General features: G+C 45.4%; 1 protein-coding gene across 1 annotated transcript in view; it reads left to right on the top strand.

Annotated features, from left to right (window-relative positions):
• Window positions 1–23,630, top strand: part of LOC148316445 (uncharacterized) — a 60,279-nt gene that overhangs the window by 17,094 nt on the left and 19,555 nt on the right. The window contains exon 3 of the mRNA XM_088286876.1: window positions 7,293–7,365. Coding sequence (XP_088143002.1) covers window positions 7,293–7,365 — 73 coding nt within the window. The remainder of the gene's footprint in view (window positions 1–7,292; window positions 7,366–23,630) is intronic.

The raw sequence follows: 23,630 nt of genomic DNA, 5'->3' as shown, positions 1-23,630 counted from the left end.
AGATGTTCCCCCCCAACACCAAAATCCAATCACGTCTTCGCACCTTCGAATGCAGTCCGATGCCATCGCAATATCGGACATCAAAGCTCGTCGGGTTTGAATAACCTCTGAGATTAGCGTTGGAAGTCAAGGCGGCCATCCCCACTCGAGGGGGGCTGACCCAGACGTCATAAATGTCCCCAGACACTGAAAGCCACTCTCGAGCTTGACCTCGCTGACCCCGGGGCGAGACGTCTCCGGGCGTGAAGAAACGTAGTTAGGCGGCTTCCGAGGTCAGTCTTTGTTTGTCACGTCGGGTGTTAAAAGCCCATCAGGGGCTTTTGTTTTAGACGCTGATATTTGAGAGCGTGTGCGCGGGAGCAGCTGCGCCGAGGAGGTCCAGTTGGTGCCGCCGAGGCTTGACCCCGTCCCACCGAGTCGCCGTGACCTTCCGTAAACAGATGTGTCCTTGAGTTTGGCTAATCAACATCAATGGAAATGAGTCATTATCGTGAACGATTTATGTAAATACGGCCTCATTTGGAGCGTCTTGATGCCACGTTCTGAAGTCGAAGCTAATCTGTTTTGATTGCGCAGTTCCAAGGTCATTTCCTTGGAACTGCTCGGGTCTTGACATCGTCATCATCGGTCCTTAAATCAAGAATAAAAGTCGGGAGATTTAAATTTTCACCATTAGTTTAAAAGATTATGCAAATTATTCCGTCGTGATTTCCACTCAAGTGCTTTAAATTTGGAATTATCTGGCTCTGGATTAGGATTTTAAGGGGAGGCGGAGTCATCAAGCATATGCAGAAGGTGTGATATTGTAAAATATGATTGCAATGGGAATGATTTAATTGAGCTTAGTCCAGCCAAAAAATCGCTGGCTCATCATTCCAGAAATTTTGTAGAAACGTTTATTATATTGTCATTTAAGTACGTTTAAAAAAAAAATAAAAAATAAAAAAATGTTCAAAGCCATTAATTTTATAGGCTTCATTGGGCAGGAAATGCCGTGAGGGCCTTCGAGAGTATGCGCTGGCTCGTTTCATTCGGGGCGTGGCGCAATATAAATCGGTCCGGGCATCGGTTACAAAATGATACGGCGAACCAAAACGGCGCAATTGTACGTTTGTGATGACCAAAATAAACCCTTAAATGCTCTTCCTCCGCTATGCTAATTCCACATCCTATTGCAAATACACCCCCCCCCATAATCCTGCCCATGAGCACGGGAGTCATGGTTGCGCCTGGAGGCTGGCGGTGACTTATGTTGTGGCCCGCTAATCATATTACAGTCAGCTGCCGAAAGCCCATGTTTTTGGCACGATCCCCGCTGACACGCCTCCTTTTGACTCTGCAGCCCTGCAGCCTCCAACTCCCAGTGATGGAATGATGCGAGGAGGAATTTCCCTCTTTTAACCATTTTGTTTTACAGTGTTCAGGTCAATGAGGTGAAACAAAAAAGAATTCCAAAAGACCTGCTGTGTTGTGAAATTCCACATACTTGTTTGTCATATGGAATGGGAGGTGTGACCAAAATGGCTGAAACAACTCAAGAGGGGAAAAAAAAAAAAAAATACGCTTTTAGTGCCTTATTTTTTTTTCCAGGCAGCTCCTTTACAAAAAAAAAAGCTTTGTTGGTCCTGGGCACGTCTGATTGATCCAACAAAAGTCTCATTGTTGAGGGGGGCACATGTGACACCGGGAACATGCTTTTTTTTGTGTGTAATTGCACCTCCACTCCACTAGTTGGCAGTGGCGCTCTCATTGCCCATTGTGCGCAGCGAATATTTCATTATTTATAGTTGCGGCGGAGAGTGGGTGGTGGTGGGTACCTGTTGAAAACTTTTCAAAGACAAATCAAGATGAACAAACCTGATTTTAGTTTTTCCCTATAATCAAAAGCACGTCCATAAAAGCCCAATTAAATCATATTTAAAAAGCAGATTGTGTCGACTTTGAGGTCTCCGTGTCCGCCGCCGCCGCCGCTGCTGCTCTAAAGCGGATGACACCAGTAAACCGCCATCATATGGTTGCGCATATTTCCAGTAAGTACTCCACATCTGTTTTGTACTGCGCACAGCTGTAAAGGCGCAACCAAGACTCGGAATAAGTGCTTTGCGACTCAAAAGTCTCATTTTGCGTGCGTTTAAAAGCAAAACTGGGGTGTACGGAGCTTGTCTTATAGTTCAATAAAAACAAACATCTCTCTCGTTAAAGTTTACGACGGCAAATAGTTTTTTAGTCGAGTGACCTTTATGAAAATTTTAATAAAATCTGTTGCCTCCCGTGGTGTGTGTGACTCGAGGTGAAAAAGCAAACAGGCAACTTACTGCTGATTGGCTGCTACAAGGGACAATCTGCTTCTGCAGGCAGGGCCACGAGCACACCAGAGAGAGAGAGAAAAGAGTGCTGCAGTGATCCAAAATAAACCAGCTTTTAATTGATGCTGATAATCGGCAAAATGCCAAATATCGGCGGCCTGGCCGATAATCGGTCACGAGTCCTCTCTACTCAAAGTTAGCAAGCTTTTCCTCAAACAAAGTCATTGATTTGCAAAACTGATCCTCAAAAGGAGAATTAAAAAAAAAAAAAAAAAATTCATTTCAAGCTTTGGGCGTACCGTGCGCACACGCACCGCTTTTGATGAGCGTCACGTTTGATGGTTTGCACGCCGAAGGAACAAATGAGGGCTGAAGCTTTGTAGAAGCTGCGGTCCCCCCGGTGTTGACTCAGCACTTCATCAGCACACATCGGACCCCTCAATCATCGCCACCACCTGCCGACCAGAGGCGTTCGCACGCAGGAAGTCAGCTGGATGGCGAGCGGATGTTGCGGACACGACCGCACGCATGCCCTCGCCATGTGCGAGTCGGCTACCGATGGAACACCGAGCGTCTCGTCCTCCGTGACATCACGGCACCATATGAGCTTGACTGACATGGCTCGGTTTGTTTTCCCCTTTTAGAAGGAGTCCATTTCCTGTGCTCCCTTTGTTTTAGGGTGTATATTTTAAAAAGGGGGGGCGGGGGGCCTCCCCTTTTCAAATGTGGTGTTTATATTGTGTGAGTGCTTTGAGGGGAAAGCACAAAGCCACCGCGCAGTGGGCGGATTATAAACTTGGACTGAGTTTCAAACGGAGTGAATTTATAAACACAGAATCCACCTCGTTTTTGAAACATCGCTAACGCTAAAGTCAATGTCAAATCCCATTGACATGCTAACGGAAAATTAGCATCCTAATCAAAAAAATTATTCCCAATCTGTGCCATTGACATTTTGCACCCCCCCCTAACGCCCGAGCGGCATTTCGAAGCCCATCTTAAGTTGTCACGATGTGCCGAGGCGGGGGGGGGGGGACCTGCGAGCTTCATGCCCTACGCGGACGCCACAAGGACCTGAATCGCCATTATGTGCCAGCTGTTCAAAATGAGGAGTGATTGCACTGTTGGCATGACTCCACATGGGCCTCCGTGCTGCGGCTGCGTACCCCCCCCCCCCCCCCCCCCTTGGGCACTTTGCCAAGCCCTCCCGCACGCTACGTCCCTGACCCATCCCACTACCGCAACCAAGTGGCACCCCAAACCATACAGGGCCACCCTTAATACACCTCAGCAGCCGACCAAACTGCCCCCCCACCCCGAGACCCCCCCCCCTATGCACATACACACACCCTTTACCACCAGCCCTCTGTTACACATTCCAAGGGGGGCACTGATTAAATCTAATCCCATAATAAGACGCTCAGCTGTCCGGGAAAAGAAAGAGAACTTTCCTCTGGTAAATTCTAGACTTCCTTTTTTCTTTACGCCCTGCCTTCTTTTCAGCCAAAGTGGAGGCAAGATGACACTGCGGGCCCCATCGGCCACTTGCTTTTGTCTTTCTACGACCTTGATTTATCCTTTCTTCTCACTGTTTTATGTTTTTTTTTGTTTTTTTTCCGTCAATGGTATAAGATTGCCTCTGTGTTGGGTCTTGGGAGCTTGAATGCATGGCGGGGGGGCTCGTGAGGGGTGGGGGGGGGGGGGGTCATTTTGCGCGCACACACACATTGATTTTTAGGTTCCAAACAAGACAGATGTAAGCAATTTTCCACATTAGATCACCTACTTGATTTGTCTGAGTTGGGGAGCAGTTGCAAAAGGAGCATTAACGTGTGCATAAAAAAAAAAAAGTGGATGATATTTTTCTGATGACTTTCTCGGAAGCAAATCTAATGCGCAAAATAGCATTTAACTTGTTGTTCACACCAAAAATGTTGCAGCAAACTTTTGCGGCAAAAGTCTGTAGCGAAATGTGAGTTACATATCCGTGTGTATGCAAGTGGCCGCTTAAGTTGTGTGTGCGTGTGTGTGTGTGGCGTCAAAGTGCAAATCACTAAGCTTGCGTTATCAGCTTTTGGAGCCTGGGAAACTATAACCGGCTAAGATAAAGACAAAAGGGGCACCGAAAGAGGAGAAAGAGAGTTAACCATGAACTATGTTGCACACAGATAGAATAAGTCGTTCTGTCAAACCTTTTGGATTAGGGGAGGAAAAAAAAAAAAAAAACATACTATCCTTGAATAATTAATAACACATTGATGTAATGATTTAGTGTTGGGGGGAGGTGGCGGAAGAACGTTTTTGATCAACGGTGGGGAAAAACCAAAACAACAGATGGACTGTGTATGTCTTTAACCCAGATTCGACCTCTCTAATCCCGCCGACTTCACCGCAAGAATGTCCGCGTTGCGCGCCCCACAAAGATTTGGGGGCCACGCCAACTCAGGTGGGAGACGGCTCATCAAAACGCACTCCAAGTGTTGCTTTTTTTTTTTTTTTTTTTTTTTGGGCGTTTTTTTTTCTGAGCGGCGAATAAATGGCACGGCTTGGTTGAGGTGAGCATTTGGCGTGGGGGTCGCGGGACCCAGACTGTCAGCTGTTAGGATTTAAAGAGGGTGAGGGTGCAGAGGGAGGAGGAGGGGGGGGGGATGGCATCCCTCAGCTGATACAGAGGAGGCGGGGCGATTTGGTCAGCTGATGCTATCAACAGAAGATGGAGTGGGGGGCGGGGGGGTTGAATCAGTCAGCTGGCATAACATCATTCGCCGTTTTTTGACCTTCTAAATCAGGTCAGTGGGATGACTTAATCAGCCTTGTTAGGCGTGCGATGGCTTGGCATCCCAGTAAGCAGCCGCAACTGGTTTGTCGTCTTTGATGGAAACAATAGCAAGCAGGCTTCGTTGAGGAAATAATCCGAATAAAAATCGGTTCCACTTGCTGTCACGTCATAAAGACCGTTTGTCTACTTTTTTAATTGCAGCCTCCTCCTGTTGCACATATTTACAGCAGCCTGCTTCCTCTCCATGACCTCTGACCTAGGGCTGGGCGATATGACCTCAAATCAATATCGCGAGAAATTGAGCAATTTTACCTCGATAACGATAAATGAAGCGTTTAAATCCTGTGCACGTCACTAACTAGAGGAGCTTTATCTTTAGCTATGTGCTAGGCTATCGCATCCACCTCTGAGACGTTCTCTCGTATGGTGTCGCCTCCTAATGGGCTGTTGTCACTTGTCGAACCTTGCTTCTCACTTTGAACTTTCAGCACAGCATGGTTGTGTTGTGGGTGGCGAAAAAGCTTCTGGATTTGAATCGCCAGCTACGACAGCGACGTCTGTTTTCTTTCTCGATCAGACGGGTGGAGTCACGTGACTAGAGGCGCCATAGCGGTCTTAAAGGGGCATGAACATTGCCGCAGACAGAAAAGGCTTTTCTTTTTTTTTTTTTAAATACCGAATTTACCGACAGGCGCAAAATGATTTCGGTCATTTTAATGAATTTCGGTAACGGTAAATTTTCGGTTTATCGCCCAGCCCTACTCTGACCCCAAAAAAAAAAAAAAAGTGCATCATTCTTTTCCCTTAAATTTTTACCCCCCTTTGCCTCCTCGTGCCGTCGCTGACGTGGTTAGGCGCCCTCCTTTCTAGGTCGGGTCAGAGGTCGTGTTGGATGCAAGGGATTGCCTTGTTAATTAGTTGATTACCAAGCCCTAATTACAATTCTAATCTTTGTCTGGGTGGCAGTTTGCTGTTCCGTCGGTGCGCCTATAAGAATAAGCGGACGATGAAGTGTGAAGTCAAATTATTGTAGGGTCACCTCATATTTGGCCATTATTCAATGTAATGCAATCTACCAAAAAAAAAAAAAAATATATATATATATATATATATTAATTTTAATTTATTTATTTATTTAATTTTTTTATTTTATTTTTTTTTTTTTTTAATGTTTGGGCAGATCACTGAATTAAAAAAAGCACTGGTCACGCTCCACAGGACCAGCGCATTTTTTATTTTTTTTTTTTGTAAAAGAACCCCCCTCCAAAAATAAATAAATGAATAAATTCAATAAAAAAAAAAAAAAAAAAAAAAAAATATATATATATATATATATATTTATTTTTTTTATTTAAATTTTTTTTTCCGGTCTAACAATACATACATTTTTATATTTCCCAATCAGACTAGCGCCGTGACCTTTTTAGCCATAGATTAGTCATAATGGTTAGATTCGATTCAAATTGTGTCTTTACTGCCATTGCAGCATTTCCACCATCTCTAAATGTCTTAATTGTCGTCATGATGTTAGTTTACAATTAGCAGCCTGAGATATCAACCGGTATCGACTCCTTCCCGTCCACGTCTATTACAGTAGGCCTGCGTTTCCCCTCCAAGGGTGTCATTGACGGCCGTTTAGAGCGTCTGTCGATTTTTCACCTGAAATCAATACAACGCTGTTGCTGACGCTGCACAACGGCCGCCAGACAAGAATCAATTTTTCTGTTAATGGGATCAGAAGCCCGGCAGTTGCTAGAACACTTCCAAGCTTCCGACTCTCACGCCAGGGGTAAAAAAAAAAAATAAAAAAAAAGTCTTCATTTCACAAAGTAGCCTTGCTAACATGTTGCGTTGCTCTCGTGAGAAAAAGCCGTTGAGACTTTGAGGGGTGCCGTTAATGCCATGTGTCCTTTTTCGATAACGCTTGATCTCGTTAGGCTGCGTCGTTTATGCTTTATTGGCTTTCCCCTGCAAATGTTTTTTTGATGAGCAGGAGGTCAGACGCACAAGGGAGGGAGGGGGGGGGGTGACTGAGATCTTGGCCAAATGAGAAAACCAGCTGACTCACCGAGGGGTCAACCATCAGGTTGCGAAAAAAAATTGTGAAGCATTTCTTTGATTGGAAGTGAATCGTTTTGCTGTCCGTGAAATTTTTTTGGTGCGAAATGATCTCGCTGACCGTCAGGCTTTCTTTCTGTCTTTCTTAGAAGCGCTGCCTTTTGGGTCTGTCTTGAGCCGTCCGGACTTCCAAGTGATCAGCGTCTCACCTTGAGAATGAAGGTAAGGTTTTTTTTTTCCGGGCGAATCAACGTTGCTGCTGCAAGCGCTTCCTGAGATGACGGCTTTCAACTTCTTGATGGTCTTGGCAACAAGCGTTGCCGCGCCATTAAGAGGATGAGCTTGGAGCTTTTACGTCCTCCCGACTTTTATTTTCGCTCCGGGCGTCCTATAAAGCTGACTCGGCCTTTTTATTATTTCTTTATTGGCAAAAACCACGTTGTTTTTTTTTTTTTTTTGTCTTGTGTAATGTGTCGATGATAAATATGCTCGCTCCGACATTTCTGGTCAAACGGTAAGTAATTGGAACGACACAATTAATTTTTTTTTTTTTTTTGCACTGTATTTTAAATATGTTATTTTTACTTGTTGCCCCGTAAAATGTTGTTAAATGGACCGATGTTGTTAAAAAGGCTTTAAAATTCATGTGATAAAAATGTTGGCATCATGAAAAGGAAGGTAATGATCATATAAAATTATGACTCGGGGCCGCATTTCAAACCGACGTGATTGTTCCAAATCATCAAGCTTGATGACTTCCATCGTTGTCGGCACGACATAAATTCGGGGCGCCACTTTATTTAGCCCAAATGCTCCGGTTCTGGCTCGCCCTCCACACTTGACTCCAGTCGCGAGAGAGACGAGCGTTGAGTGAAGGAATTTGAGATGAACAAGTGGTGCAAAGAGAGCGAAAGCAGGAAAAAAAAAAAAAAGGCTGTCCGAAATCGACACTGTGGGCATTTTTTTTTTTTTTTATTGGTGTCATGAGAGGCGCAATCAATAAAAGAGTTGTCAAGAAAGCCTCCCGGTTTTAAAAGCTCCATCACGGAGGCAATTAAAGAGGCCTTCAAAGACCGGACCTAATCAGCACTTAAATAAAGATAGGAGCAGGCGGTGCTTTGGATGGCCCCCGCTCCTGTAATCTAACACCTCCGGCTCTGTACTCGCTGGCCCCTTGAACCCCAAGTGTGTGCGTCTGCGTGTGTGTTTATGTGCCTTTTCTCCTCCTTGCACACATGTGGCGGCACAGAGCGCCCGGACGTGTTTCTGACAGCTTGTATGTGGTTAACAGGCCCTTAAAAAAAGCAGATTAACCCGTTAAAAGCGTCCGCTCCTTCCCTGTCAGGCCGGCGCGTCTGACCTCAGTCGAGACAAAGCGCAGAGACGTACGCAGTTGCGCTCGCCGAGGGACAGGGACAGTCCCCCCCCCCCCCCCCCCGCCTCCCTCTCCCCGCTGTATCCGTGACCCTTCCGTTTACCTGCCGTCTTATCGGCGGCTCCGTCGACTCATTCGTCATCTGCGTAGGTTCTCACCGTGATAAGGCGCCTGCCGTTGAGTCAATACACCGACGTTTGGTCTTTTCTTCGCTCGCCTCTCCCTTGCTTAAAGAGGCACCGTGTGGACAGAGCAGATTCCAGCCAGAGCAATGAGTTTGCTTTGGGCACACAGCAGAGCTAGTTAGACAGGTGAAAAAAAAGAAGGGTGCTTTGAAACAGTGTCATCGCGCGTGAGACGGCGAAAAAAAAAAAAAAAAAGTTTACAGGCTCTGTTCATGGTGTCGGAAGGTCATTACAATTTTCGCTTTATGGCCAAAATCGGGAAAGGTGGGACGCTGTCGTTTGAAATCATTCTAGAGATGACAGGTCAGCAAATGGAAGCCTCTTCTGTTTTAAGCTCACTTGGTTTTTGGCGGCAAATCAAAAGTTGCCCAATCAGTGGTGAGTCAAGACAAAAAAACAAAACAAAAAAAAAATTCGCCGCGTCACCGTCACTGCATGAAATTGCGTCATAGTTGAAAATGTGTGCGTTGTTGCTGCAGTTGCTGTGGCAACCGGTGGGATCAAACGAATTTGTCTCGAAATGGCATTTTTGAATGAGAAAGTTTGGCGGACGCAAAAACTTTGTTTGGAAGTCATACACTTTCAATTTCACAACTACGCTAGTTATTTTTGTCTTTATCTTTTCCGTCAGTCTTTATGCCCTGTGGTGACACGCTGCCTCCCACAGGTCAGTCTTGGTACTACGCCCAAGGGATTGCCTGGATTTGAACCAGCGACACTTTGGTTACGGGGATGACTCGATGAGCCACAACCGCCCGATGCCACGATATAGACTTTGAAAGTGGACGCACAACTTTTACACGAGCAGTCCCGTGTTGACCGTTCACAAAAAGATTACAGGTTGAAGTTGCTTCGCTTTTCAGAGCCCGCCCGGGGGCTTCAGCCAGGTCTTTCCTCCAATCTTGCGGCTGGTCGCTCAACTCCTTCAGATTAACCCCCGTCACCCCTCGCCTCCCGCCTAACGTCCCCGCGCTTAAGCCAGCATTATCAGCGGGGCTCATTAGGACGGCATTAGCGTCAGAGATGGACACGGTGATATGGCTCTGCTGCTCCATCAAGGAAGCCAGCAAAGACACCCCAACCCCTTTCAAAAAAAAAAAAAAAAATCTTCTCTAGCTTCAGCGACTCTTCATGCTATTGTTCCGGGAGGCCTCGATTCTGACACCGAGGGTCAAAGGTCGCCCGTGCACCGGAGCCAATCCGCTTCTTCACCCCTAGTGCTCTGTCACGCCGGTGCCTGTCAGCGGGTCTCGACACGGCCGTCCGTCACTTACGCTGGCATGCTTGCCAATGTGCTTTGCTGGCCGAGCCGCGCCACCGCTGGCAGCCCCTCGACTACTTAAAAACCATCGCAGCCGAGAGGACAAAGACTTGCTTTGTTATTAGAGGCAGCGCCGGAACACATGGAGACACGGTCAAAACATTTATTTAAATAAGGCCTCTTGTGTCATGACGTCCTTCATTTTAGTTGATCACTTTGGACAGATTTGAACGGATCTGGGAGGGGGGGGGAATCCGCCTACTATCTCACCAAATTGGAGTTTGAACCGTGTCATACATATGCGACGTGACACACCTTCGTATGATGCTGTTATCGTTCCAGACTGTTGCAGATGGTCCGAGATTTATGACGGTACCGCTATATGGCATTTTGAGGTAGCAAAAAATGTAGATTGCGCAATAACATAATGCGGCATAAGGAATGACTGGTGTTCTTATTGTTTATCAAATGTTTTCAGAGAATTAGTTCCTGAAATGTCGCGATTTAAACTAGTGATAGAACGATTATCGGGGATGATATTTGGCATTTTGACGATAATCGGCATCGTCTTCTTTTTCAAGGCCGATGAATTAAATGCTGCGTTATTTTGGCTCACTGCAGCTTCTTTCTCTCTCTGTCTGGTGTGCTGGTGACCCCGCCTGCAGAAGCAGATTGGATTGGCCGGCAGCACCATCTGATTTTTTTTTTTTTTTTGCCTTGTGTAGTGGGTCGCAGCCAATCAGGAGTAAGCTGCCTGTTTGCTTTTTCACCTCGAGTCACACGCACGCCAACACTTTGCCGATTTTTTTAATAAATGTCAGTCTACTACAACTCAAATCTAAAAAAGTTTTAACATGATGTAAATCACAAGTTATTTAATACACGTGTGCTAAAAGCATTTAAACTAGTTTTGGAGTTTTTATTTTTAAACATTTTGACACCATTTCCCCCCTTTTTTCAAACAATGAATATCTGCTTGAACTATCGGTTATCGGCCTCCATGCCGACTAATAATCGGTATCGGCGCTGAAAAAAAAAAAAAAAGCATATCGTTCTATCACCAATTCAAACCCAGAACCTTCAAACTGTGACGCGTTCATGCTCACCGCTCTCCACGTTGTGCCATCGGAGCAAACAAACGGGATCAAAGTGCTCGGCCCTCTGACAAGTTTGCATCTTTTCCACGTGAAGCGGCGCTGAGTGCGCAGCCAGCTGATAGCAAGCCGGTAGCCTTGGCCCCCGTGACCCAGATAGCACCACTTAGGAAACCACTGCCCACATTCCCATCACTTTGCAAAGGGGGCCCCTTCGCTTAATCATTAACACGCAAATGCACCGTGCTCCTCCTACGCGCGCGTTTCTACGCCGTGCTCGACACAAAAACATCTGCGAATGAAATAAACCTTCACCTCTTTAGCTCTGTGCTCAGCATGTGATCGTGTTCTTCAGAACTTGTTTGAATGGGTGTGAAAAACAAAGTGGTGCATGTTGGGTAACCTCTCAGGCGCTTTACGATACCATAAGGTGCGTTTGATGTTCACGTATGCGTTTCCACGAGGTCACGACAGCCCGGCTCCCTTTTTTCTTGTGTTTACGTCGCACACACAAGCTGTCAGGAAAATCACAGATTTTCCCCTTGAGGCTGCTCATTTAACAACGGAAAAAGAATGCGAGAAATAAAGAGATGAAACGCTAGCAAAGCTGTGACTCAACAGTATCGAGTGTTCAGGTGTGCATGCGCCGAGATCAGAGGTGTGTGTGGGTGTGTGTGTGTGTGAGAGGGTCTCCTGCATCAGGAGTGATTGGCTTCCCGCTTGTCAGGTGGCTGGAGTCCTAAACGAGGAGCCACCTCAGGGACGCCACCTGATAGGCCGCTTTGGCCTCAAGGAGACGGGTGAGGGTCAAAAAGAGACCAGCCAGGAGGCCTGGGGGTCCTCTTGGTCGACACATTTGACATTTGAAGACCACCTCAAATTGTGCTCGATTTTTAGATCGAGAATAATCGTTTTCTTGTACTGCTTCTGACCTAACGAGCAACTAAGTGCAATTTTTTTTTTTTTCCCTTTCAAGCAAACAAATACAAGAACGGTCAAATTGAAAAGTCGAACACTTTCCACTTTTATTCCTCCTGCTCCCCTTGAACTTTTCTCCGTGCTCTAATAAGATGAATGAATGAATGAATACCTTTCACACTACTGGGTGTGTGCGTGTGTTTGTTTTCTCGCTTGTGTTTTTATCTGGATCAAACAGCGGCGCGGGCTCGCGTTACAGAGGACTCTGCTCCTTTATTGCCGCTTGGAGGGAGAACCAATTGTGTTCATGCAGCGAGCCGGCGTGTTCAAGGGAAAACCGCTAGGTGAGGATTTGGGGACGGGAATTCACCCACGGCAAAAAAAAAAAACAAACTTGTGCGAATCACTTTAAGGCAAGTTGCTTCATTGCTGTGAGGGCATCAGCAAGCCTTCACATTCCTCCGCTGAGCCGCTGTAGGTGTGTAGATGACTTGCATCATCTTGGTAGCTTATGGTGCAACTGCTCGGCTCGGGCACCATCGAGGTGGCTCTCCGGAAAAAGGGATGGGCAACTCGCGGAATGTGGCCCTCGCCCACACACGGAGTGGCCCTCTGTGAATTTTTGAAGAGGAACATGTTCTAAAAATGACAGCGGCGCAGTTTGAAGTTGTAATAACAGTGTTCACCACTAGATGGCAGACATCGCTTGTGCATTTTCTTGACATGATATTTATATAGATGTGTTTCACAAACATAACTCATTTACTGCCATTGACGGCTAAAAACGTCAAACTCATTTCGTTAGATTGTTTGGTTCAACTCCAATGTACCCTTGAGCAATTGATGATTCACAGTCCTCTCGGCCGTAGTACTCCACAGCTTCCGCCTGTCGAGAAAAATAGCGGAAGCTTTGCAACCGCCAACCATGAGTCAAGTTGCGTTTGATTCTAGTGGAAGTGTGTGGTTTATTCTTTGGCAAGACGCTTTCTCATCAACTGGGAATTATTTCCCTTCCATGGCAGCACAAGAGCCGTTACTTTCCTGCAGCAATCGGGTGTTCTCACAGCTTGGTTCTTAATACAAACCGGAGAACTACACACCTCACACGCCGTCATCGCTTCCACTTATGTTGGCGCTTGTTTGTTTGCGCGCAAGAACCACAAATTGTATTTCCTCAAAAATCCAGACAAACAAGAGCATGCAGGATTTTGTTTCACCAAGTTTCTACAGACTGAGCGCCATTCTAGTTTTTTTAGTCATTTTAGGCTGCTTCCGCTTCCAAATGAGGGTGGGCGCCCCCCCCCCCCCCCCCCCACACACACACATATGCAAAAGATATGGATTAATATAATCCACCTTACTCAAGTCTCCAGATAAGAACAGCCGCAGTATTTTAGGCGACACACTGCACACCCCCCCGGCCCCCCTTCTGAGCCTCTTCCAAAGTCATTCAAGGGGAAAAAAAACGAAAAAAAAAAACCTCAAGACATGATAATTACATGGAATGCCTCTTCACTTATGAATATCACAATAAATCATTCCCCTTACACACACCTGTGCCCCTGTCAGCACCTTACGCAATTGCACCCAGCAATTTAATAATATTACCCCCGAAAAAAAAAAAAATCATGACCAACAACATAATGATGGCATGCGAGAGTCTCGTAGATTCCGTTGCATTTTAAATCACGGCCTTAGTAACTGACGATATCTTTGAAGTGTCAGGGTATAGGCGTTTACCTGCCAGATATATGGATTTTTTTTTACCACGCCCACTTCATTTTTAACAATGAATACTGCGGGTTGACGATCTGTTTGATGTGCTGCGAAGCAACTCGGCAGTAAAGCACCCCCCCCCGTGCAAGCCTTCTGGAGATGAAGTTTCGAGCAAATAAGATGTTGTTGCAAAAGTATGCACACCCTCACAAATCGGTGTCAGAACACACCTGCCGCCATTTAAAGTGCCTCCGGTTCACCCCAAATAAAGTTCAGCTGTTCTAATAGGCTTTCCCTGACATTTTTGTCGTCGCATCTCTCGGCGAACCGGCGCCGAACTGCCAATGCGGTTGTGTTGCATTTGCGTTCTCAGCCGCTTCCCAAGCGCGGAGTCCCTGTAGCGTCTGGGATTCAGCCGGCTTTTGTGAGATTGGATCAGTCTGGGACAGGAAATACCCCCTAACAAGCCGAGTCAAAATGTGATTAGGCTTCATTTTTTCCCGATGTCTGTTGGTTTTATGTGCGCCGGCCTGCTCTGGTGACTCACATCGCTCAGGTAATGACACATTATCCCTCAACACACACACACACACGAAAGCCCCTGCTACTTTATAGGCATGATCAAAAGCAGTCGTCGTGTTGTTTCATCACTCTTATCCACTAAATGAGGCCAATCATTGCGTTTTATGACAAGTCTCCAACTTGCTTTCATGGTTATCCCTCTGCCACGTCGGGTCCAGGCCTTCAAGTCCCTTCCACAATAAACCTTTAATTTCCGAATCGCGTCTTGACGACAGATTGTCCCGGTAGTTCTCTGTATGATGAACTCCTAACCTTAGGCCAGCCATGTCGGCAGTTGTGCTCGGACAGGATCGCCTTGTCGGACACTAACGAGTCGCCGCACGCTGACCTCTCCAGCCGCTCAAATTAGATGTAAATTGTGCCTGATTTTTATGGGAGTCCCTAACGTGATCCAGATCCCCCCGGCATCCCCCTTGCCAGCGGGTCAACGCCGTGAGAACGTCTCGCTCCCTAACGACATTTGGAGTGGTCGATGAGAGGGGTCGCGGGTAATGGTGACCTCACTGGCCTACACTTCACTTCCTTCTAATTAGAGCGCCGGGCCAGATCAAAGGAGCCAAGCGGATCGCAGCGGGAGGGCTACCGAAGAAGGAGGCAGGCTAGTAAAGACCGAGAGGGAGGGGGGGACGACAAGGCGGGAGGGGGCTTTTCTATAAGTAATAGTGGGCGGATGGGGGGGGGGGGGGGTGATTTTTCAAGTTTTTTTTTTTTTTTTTTTTTTTTTTCATTAGTTCTTGAGGTCAAGGGAGCACTCAACCTGTGGGCTGCGGGATGGAACTTCTTTCTTTTGGCATCCGGAGGGGAGAGGGGTGGACTGTGGCTAGGAAATCGGTGGCTAAGGCACGGATCTATCGGAAAATTGTCCGCGTCGGATTTCTCTCTGAACATATGGTCGAAATGTAGGTTAACGTGATACCCTTCAGTGAGCTTTCGTCGGTAATCTGGGATCTCCACGCCAGAACTTCAGCGGCGTTGGCGGGCCCTCTCGAATTGAATAATTATTGCTTGGGTGGCATTAATATCGATGCTCGCACTGTCTGCCCCGAGTTCTGAGTCGATGGTGTCATCCCCGTCACTCACCTGGATTTATCAGCAGGAAATCTGGGAATGCTGCGACATTCCCGCACCGACCACAGCGGAACAGATGAGATGCGATTTGGCACTGAGCCGAGCCCGATGGCGCGCTTGTCAAAATACATCATCGATCAAGATGGGTTTGGTTTATTTGTAAACGTCGACGTGGCGGAAAAGGCCGATTTTTGGCTAATCTCAGCCCCTCATAAATCACGGTGATTAAAAACTTGTTTGTTAAAGTCAAGAAGCAGACCCTCTCTAGTCAGCCATGTCGGACCCCTGGGGGCGAACCAGCGCACTATACAACCCCCTACTATTGATGTTGACATGTTCACTGACCTAGTCTATCAACACACACGCACACACAATCGGTCTAGCCCTTCCGTGCGAACAGGCTCTGATATCATTTGTGTCGTCTGATCGACTCTGATCCGTCCTCGGTGTGTGCGCGTGTGTGTGCTTGCGCGTCTGTGCTTGCCCTTGTACGTATCCAGTTGAGAAGACCCCCCCCCACCACCACCACCACACCCCGAACACTTAATTCATTGCGTTTTCTCTGCAAAAATACTTTCGCAAAGGTAATAATGAAACAATATTTATTATAATAATAAGTTTGGCGGGCCGGGTTAAAACATTTAACGGGCCTCATGTGGCCCCCGGGCCGCAGTTTGCCCACCCCTTGATTAGAGCCATTCCCATATGGGAGACCTCCTATCAAGTAGCCTTCTTTCCGGGACCCAAAAAGTTTGCAACCTGACTGACAGCTCTCCACACCAACTCGTTATGGTAACAATTACCCGGGAATCAATCGTCCAAATTCGACTCCACTGACTGAGGCCTTATTGTGCCCCGGCGGCCCTCTTCTCATCTCCCCTCCCGACGCATCATTTCGGGCTTGACCCCCTCAGGCCCCTTCAACCTCTCCGCTCGCTTCCTCGCTCCTAATACCTTCCTGTCTCCATTATTGGTCCGCCGGGGTCACGCTGTGTAAAGGTCAGGGTTTAGGGGTCACGGCGTCACCCAGGCAGGAGGCCCAAAATAGACACCATGTGATTTTATTTATTTATTTATTTAAATAGCTGCGAGCTATCGGCGTCAGCCAAGCGCGCTTGTGATTTATGACGTTGATTTCTTTTCCACGTCTAGTTTGGAGAAAGTTCGACTGTACGTTAACTAAACAAGTGAATACCAGTTGACTGACCCACATACCGACATGGTTGTTCATAACCGGAGGCAAGTGGGTCTTTAAAGCAGGAATGCGCTCATAATAGCGCTAAGGCGTGGTGGCCAGCCACTTGCAAAACTCCCGTGGTGGCAAGAAATGTCGTTAAAGTCCCCCCCCCCCCCCCCCAAAAAAAAAAAAAAAATCTGGACTGAATGGCATTTTTCCAGGTGTACTGTGCTGCGGGAGCTGAATGCGCCTGCATGGCGGCCGGCATTCCCGAGCAGCAGCTCACCTGCGCCGCGTTGGCCTCGTGACGTTAAAGCGACTCATCGGGGCTCTTCCTCCTCACCTTCCCGTGTTGCTTTTAACACGCGGCTGCAACACGAGAGCACTTCTTAAGGTGCCGGTGAACGGGCCGAGTCGTCGCGAGTGACAAATGGCGCCGTGGCGATGTAAGTGCGTGCGGGTTTCTACACTTAGGGGAGGAAATGGTTTACTTTAAAAGTTAAGATTGACTGCCTCAGGAGTGTGTGTTTAGAAGTCCTTATCGGCATCGGGGCGGAGCGCACCTGAGAGCAAAGGGCGTTGTTAAGAAATACAAGATGGAAAATGTAAGAGTGCTTTTTGTGAGCAAGCTAGCTTGCGCGGAGGAGCGCAGCGTTATTGAAATGAGCCCGACTGTGCGCGGAAATGCGAAAGCTTTGCTGAATACACGTTTTCTGACGGACAGCTTTACTTGGTTGTGTAATTTCACACTCGCGGGCTCGCCTGAAACCAAACACTTTGGGCACAAGCTATAAAAAGTTGCCAAAAATAAATAAATAAAATAAAAACGACTCCATGATATTTTGCTTACCTCTGTAGATTAATAAAACAAATTAGTTATGGTGTGAGAAATTGTAGCTTGCTTTGAAGGTGGTGGGAAATGCGCACCTTTCATCAGGACAAAACTGTTTGACTTTCCCCCCCTTTAAAAAAAAAAAAAAAGTCACAGGAAATGATAATAAATCCCACCTGTGCAAGCGCATCTTCCTCCAACCGGAGGATGTCAAGTTTCCGAGGCGCCCGTATAAAGACTCCCACCTCCTGACCCAGAGGGGCCAACCTGTAATAAGAACCGTTGGAAAGACGTGATTGATCGCGCAGCTGAAAAAGGCAACAAGCTGGATGGGCCGGAGCTTGCCAGTGCTGAGGATGGTATGTGGCGTGTGTGCATGTATGTGCGCGCGGAAAACATGCAAACCAGGACAAGAAGCCACCAAATATTTGGTCGGCGTTGCGCTTTGGGAATCGCTGAATGCAATTTCATGGATTGTCATGTTAATGTCATCGGTGCTTGGGGTAGCGTTGCTGGCCTGGGGTGAAAAAACTTGTACTAAAATTGAAAAAAAAACAAAAAAAACGTGTCTGGGAGTTGTGGTCCTTTAACGACGTCATCTGGCCGCAACCAGTAAAAATGGCGCTTGGTGACAGTCGTGCTTGCGAGTTTGGAGTGGGTGTCACGGTCGGCCTGAAATGCGACACTGTTGTGTTTTCATTACTCGATTCATATATGACAAATATCCATGTGTATATCAAATATAGTGCACTGTACAACCCGGATTCATATTTCTCAGCAGGAATTCAAGCCCAAAATTCACTTTAGAAGTCGTCAACTTGGCAAATAAGCGACGTGAAAGCGAGACCATCGTAGTTGTAGTGACGCGGCTAACTTTAGAAGCACATGTCTGAGGACCGTTGTACAATGCCTGTATTTCATTTATGGATAGTAGGTTTAAAAAAAAAAAAATTAAATAGTATTTTTGTGTTTTTACTAGATAATACTTATCGTGATGTTTTTTTATTTTGCACACAAGATAATACTTATCGTGATGTTTTTTTATTTTGCACACAAGATAATACTTATCGTGATGTTTTTTTATTTTGCACACAAGCAATACACAGTATAAAAAAAACTAAAACTAAACTAAAATGAAGCATTTTCCAAACAACTAAAACAAGTCAAAACTAACAAACCTGCTCTGAAAATTAATTCAAACAAAATAATTTAAAAAAAAAAGAAACTAAACTAAAATGAAGCATTTTCCAAACAACTAAAACAAGTTAAAAACTAACAAACCTGCTCTGAAAATTAATTTAAAAAAAAACTAAAACTAAACTAAAATGAAGCATTTTCCAAACAACTAAACAAATAAAAACTAACAAACCTGCTCTGAAAATTAATTCAAACAAAATAAAAAAATTTAAAAAAAATAAAATGAAGCATTTTCAAAACAACCAAAACAGGTAAAAACAAACCAATCTGCTCTGAAAATTAATTAAAACAAATGTAAAAAAAATAAATAAATAATAATAATAATAATAATTGCTACTACCCTGCCACTAAGTGCACAACATTGGGGAGCGACTGGCGCTAAGGTAGATCCCTTCACCTACAGCAAGGTGTAAATCACACTGATAGCTGTCAGTCCCTGCAAAAGTACTTTGTTTGTTCTTGAAAGCGGCTGATTGGCCGACTGTTTATCAACACTTTTGTCTCGCACTGTTTCAAATCTGAGCAAAGTGACATCTGCGTGATAGATGCCCCGCAAGCACAATGAGGCGCGGCGACGCAAGGGGAGGGCCCGGGTGGAAAACTTGAGCAATTGTTCACATCCTCTTTTTTTTTTTTTTTGTTGCATACCTGATGTCATCTTGAAGCGAGCTCCTCTGTGTTCTCACGGCCCTTGCAGGCAAGTTGTGTCTTCGTCGCTGTTACGGCTTTGCATTCTTGTGACTTTACCGGTTATGTGTGAAAAGCGCAGACGGTGAAAGTACTCACAAGCTGTATTTAAGGAGAAGTACAATTGCTTGTCAATGTTACTCGATCATCTGTGAGAGACTTATTGTATGGGGAAAAAAAAACAAACAAACAACCCGAGAAAAAAAAACGAGTAGGTGTGAATTCGCCGGTGTTACTGGGCCCTCTAAACCGATTAGCCTCATCTCCGAACCCGGCCCTCCTGCGGGCGATGAGGGACGAGGAGGCGCACACACCGAATCCCGGCCGTGACTCAGTCACACCTGCGGCCGCCAACTTCCAGGCGTCACACTCCACTGATCGGAAGTCTGATCCCCGATAAGAATTGCGTCTTTCTGGGCGGAGCTGCAGAGCGGCGCCGGAGAGTGAAAAGATGATTGAGAGTGAAACGGCAGGGGTGGCACAAAATGGGGTTGGTATGAATGTGTTCCTCGGTGGGTGGGAGGCGCTCGGATGGGGCGAGTGACAGAAAAATGATGGAGGATCAGAGCCCAAAGCGTTTTTTTTTTTTTTTTTTGAAGGTTTGAGGAGTTGATTGATTAATGGTTTAAAACGCCCGAGGGAAAACATTGCTTGAACTTCCTGTGCTGCTTATGGGTGTTGTCTCCAACCATCTGATTTTTTATTTTTTTTTTCCCCCATCTCGCGCTCTTCAAAATGCACACTCAGCAAAACGGTGGGGGGGGGGGGGGGGCAAAAACAATCCAATCAAGGAATCATGTGGTGAAAATTTCCGCCATGTCTAAAATCCTTTCAAGAGAACGAGCTGAACATTTTGAACAGGAATGACGTAATGTTGAATAAGGAATAAATGGAATATAATTTCTTCTGAAAAAATTAGAGCGCCTCGTTGTTCCTTTATGGCAGGATTAACTGTTCTCTGCTGTGAATTTTTTTTTAAATTCTTAGCTGTCGTAAGTGTTAAAAAAAAAAAAGTCAAGGACTGTTCATGTTAAAACATGAAATGACTATAATGGTCTTAACTTTAATGTTTGTGATGATGCCTTAGGCGCGTAATTTTCGTCTCATTTGTCACACATGAAAAGGAGCGAAATTTAAATGTGAAAACAACTTTTAACGTTGAGTGGCGTGCTTTGGTGGCGTATATTCTCTTTTCACGTTTTTTTGTTGTTGTTGTTGTTGTTGTTGACGCTGCCTTTTTTTTTTTTTTTTTTTTTTTTTAAATGAAAGGCACCAACACATTTGGTTTTAATGCTTCGTGAAGCGAGTTCCCGGAAGGTCACGTCGACGCGCATCGTGCCATTTCAAGTTTTGTTTTCCAGACATTTTTTCCCTAGACTTCAAAGCTTCCACTCCACTACTTCCTTCCGTAAATTTTCAATGTACTTTTAACTCACTGTCCCCCCCCACTTTTTTTTTTTTTTTGTGTCTTTAGCACATCACCATTTAGTGGTCACTTGCATCCTTAGTGTCGAGTTGTTTCCTTTCGGACACTCGGGTGTCAACAAAGGTGCATTGTGCAGTTTACACTCCGAAATAAAAAAGAAACCAAAAAAAAAAAAACCTGAAAAGGAACAATAGCGCGTTTGTGGATGCTGCGCAAAGCAGCAGGGGGGTTGGGGGGTGGGGGGCAGCGGAGCGCTTTCCAGGAGGAGAAGTTGTTGTGCACGTTAAGGAGGAATTCAAAGTGTTTGAGACGATATTAGGTAGAGGAGCTGGCAGAACATTCTCTCGCGCTTGGCTGTGAAGTGTCGTGGTGAGCGCCAAGCCGTCTTGCTCTGGTGGGGGCCAGTACTGCAACCGAATAGAACACGCACACGCACACACACACGCACACACACACACACACACGCACGCACGCACTGCCTAAGGCTGCGTAGCGAGATATTGCTGAGGGAAAAAAAGTCAAGTGTGTGAAATTGTTTTGTGACTGGCAGATTATACAAGAGTTGCACAAGGCTTGTGACAGCTCAGCCTCTTCTTTTAAAAAAAATTTTTTTTTTTTTTTTATTATTATTATTTGAAGATGCATTGCTCACACAGGATGTCAAAACAGACCTCACGGTTTAAGCGCGCTACAAAATATGTATTTGGTTATTTCTTGCAACCCAAAATTTGGGTCAAATGATTTAGCACCCCCCTGACCTAACTTTTGGGTTTAAATTAGATAAATTGTTTGGTTGCCTTCCCCCCCATTTTTTTTTTAAATTTATTTTTATTTATTTAAAAAAAATTTTTTTTTTTTATATAATAAAAACAAATTAGATTTGTATTGTGCTTTTCCTCAAACTTAACACCGCCCCCCCCCAGATTTTTTAAAACGTCACATATCCATCATTAATTTTCATTTACATGTTAGTGCTTCAAACTACTGTAAAGAGTCCATGTTGGCAAAAACTGCACCCACGAAAGCCTGAGCAGCACAGAAGGTCCCGACGCAGCGTTTTTTTTTTTGTTTTTTTTTTAACATTTTGCATGCGTCACACAGAGAGCGCAGTGGCTGACGAGGGCACTCTCGCATGGTGACATGTAGGCTGGGGAAAACTGCTGACATCGCCGCTTTGAACAGACGACGCTGAGGCCTGTAGCGACAGTTGACACTCCCGGTGACAATGTTCACCCAAGGTTGACCGAAAGATGAAATCCGGGTTACAAGCGTTGCTTTATTGACAAATGAGCATTGGATTTGTTTGCACTCAGACCACCGTCGCAGAAATGACTTTTACACTACATGCCTTTAGGAAAGAACGTGTCACAGTTTTTTAAAAGCCTCCTCCAAAAGTGTCCAAAAATGAATACGTAAACGTGCCCTGAAAGCCGTGTAAACGGTCTCGGTTGGTCGCTGCATCATTTTTGACAGCTACTCGTCTTCTAGACTGCAAAGCAGACATTAGCCTTTTTTTTTTTTTTTTTTTGCTGTGGAATTGTTTGGGCTGAGGAGGGGAAAGTGGGTCAGTGTCAAACACCCCGGGGATGAAATTGCATCGCAAAAAGGGGTACTGGCTCGTGTTTGCATGTGCTGAAGGGGTGAGTCGTGAGTGGATGGAGAGATGGGGATGAGAGTCAAGTGAATCGAGAATGCTGTTTTGCTACTCATGCAGAAAAATTAAACCCTTGAACCTTTGCTGCCGTGCCCCAAAAAAACATGGAAATGGTTTGTTTTGCAAGGTAGCACGCATGCTGTCGAAGTGGAACTAAAAAAAAAAAAAAGAATAATATTTCTAGAAGTGCAAAAATTATAATATATAAAAAAATATATACACTAATATATATATATATATATATATATATATATATATAACATTTGGAAATTTTTGTCCTCCTTTCATATTTATATCCCAAAATAAGTGGCATTTGAACAGGGGTGTGTAGACTTTTTTTTTTTTTTTTTTTAATCCGTTGTCGCTGGCCACAGAAGGATATCTTGTTCTTGAAAAGACGGTGACATTTTAAAAGAGCCTTTGAATTGCGCCAGCCCTTGAGTGGCGTTATAAGATAGCTAACCTTCAAAAAATGATGCTAGGATAAGAAATATCACATATTTGATTAAATATCTTGAGTGCCCATGTCCAAAGTGGATTCCCCCCCACCCCCCCCTTCCATACCCAGCGCCGCCATATTGAAGTATTTTCCAGACCTGAACTGTCGTGGAAAAAAGATAAGCAGCTATATTTGAAGGAAATTTCCAACTGGAAAGCCTCGATTTATATTTAAAGAGTTTTCAAGAATTTTTCCATTTTTTTTATTGTCATACCAGCACATATTTCCTCATGATATGAGCTTCCAGGTTAGCGTAGGTCCCAAAACTTGAATAAATCCAAAGTTGTGAATGAAATCAATCAATCATTTGTATTCATTTTAATTTCAATCTCAATCATATGTAATTGTGATTAGTTTTATTCCTCATACTCGCCCAACCAAAAATCTGGTTAAATGCAAGACTGCCTCCTTTAATGATTCACCATCTGATGTCGATGATACAAACTTCAACACCCCGAGCTACTGTGTAACTTTGACCCTGGTGTCAAACCTGACGGCAAACTTAACTTGACCTTGCGCAGCGGCGACTAAAAAAAGAAGTAAAGGACTCGACCAGGGCAGACAAAAAGGGGGAGGAATGAAATAGTAATGAGAGGAGATGCTCAACTATGGAGCAGCGACCCATCTCCATCTCCCCCCCCCCGCTGTGATAATGTCCCCTCTCGATTTTTCCTCTCGTCCTCGGTTGCGCCACTTCCTTCCCGCCTCTCCTCGACAGCAGGGGAGAAGCGACCAGAAGGGGCGAGAGACGTCGACGTGTGAGCGAAGGAACACTTTCTTCCACTCGCTCGTATAAAGCCATCACTATCCCCGTTA

The sequence above is a fragment of the Idiotropiscis lumnitzeri genome, chromosome 21, assembly GCF_059441095.1.
Source record: "Idiotropiscis lumnitzeri isolate Australia: NSW breed Sydney's pygmy pipehorse chromosome 21, RoL_Ilum_1.0, whole genome shotgun sequence".
NCBI lineage: Eukaryota > Metazoa > Chordata > Actinopteri > Syngnathiformes > Syngnathidae > Idiotropiscis > Idiotropiscis lumnitzeri.
Note: the sequence above shows the minus strand (reverse complement) of the source record. Positions and strands in the feature narration are given on the sequence as shown.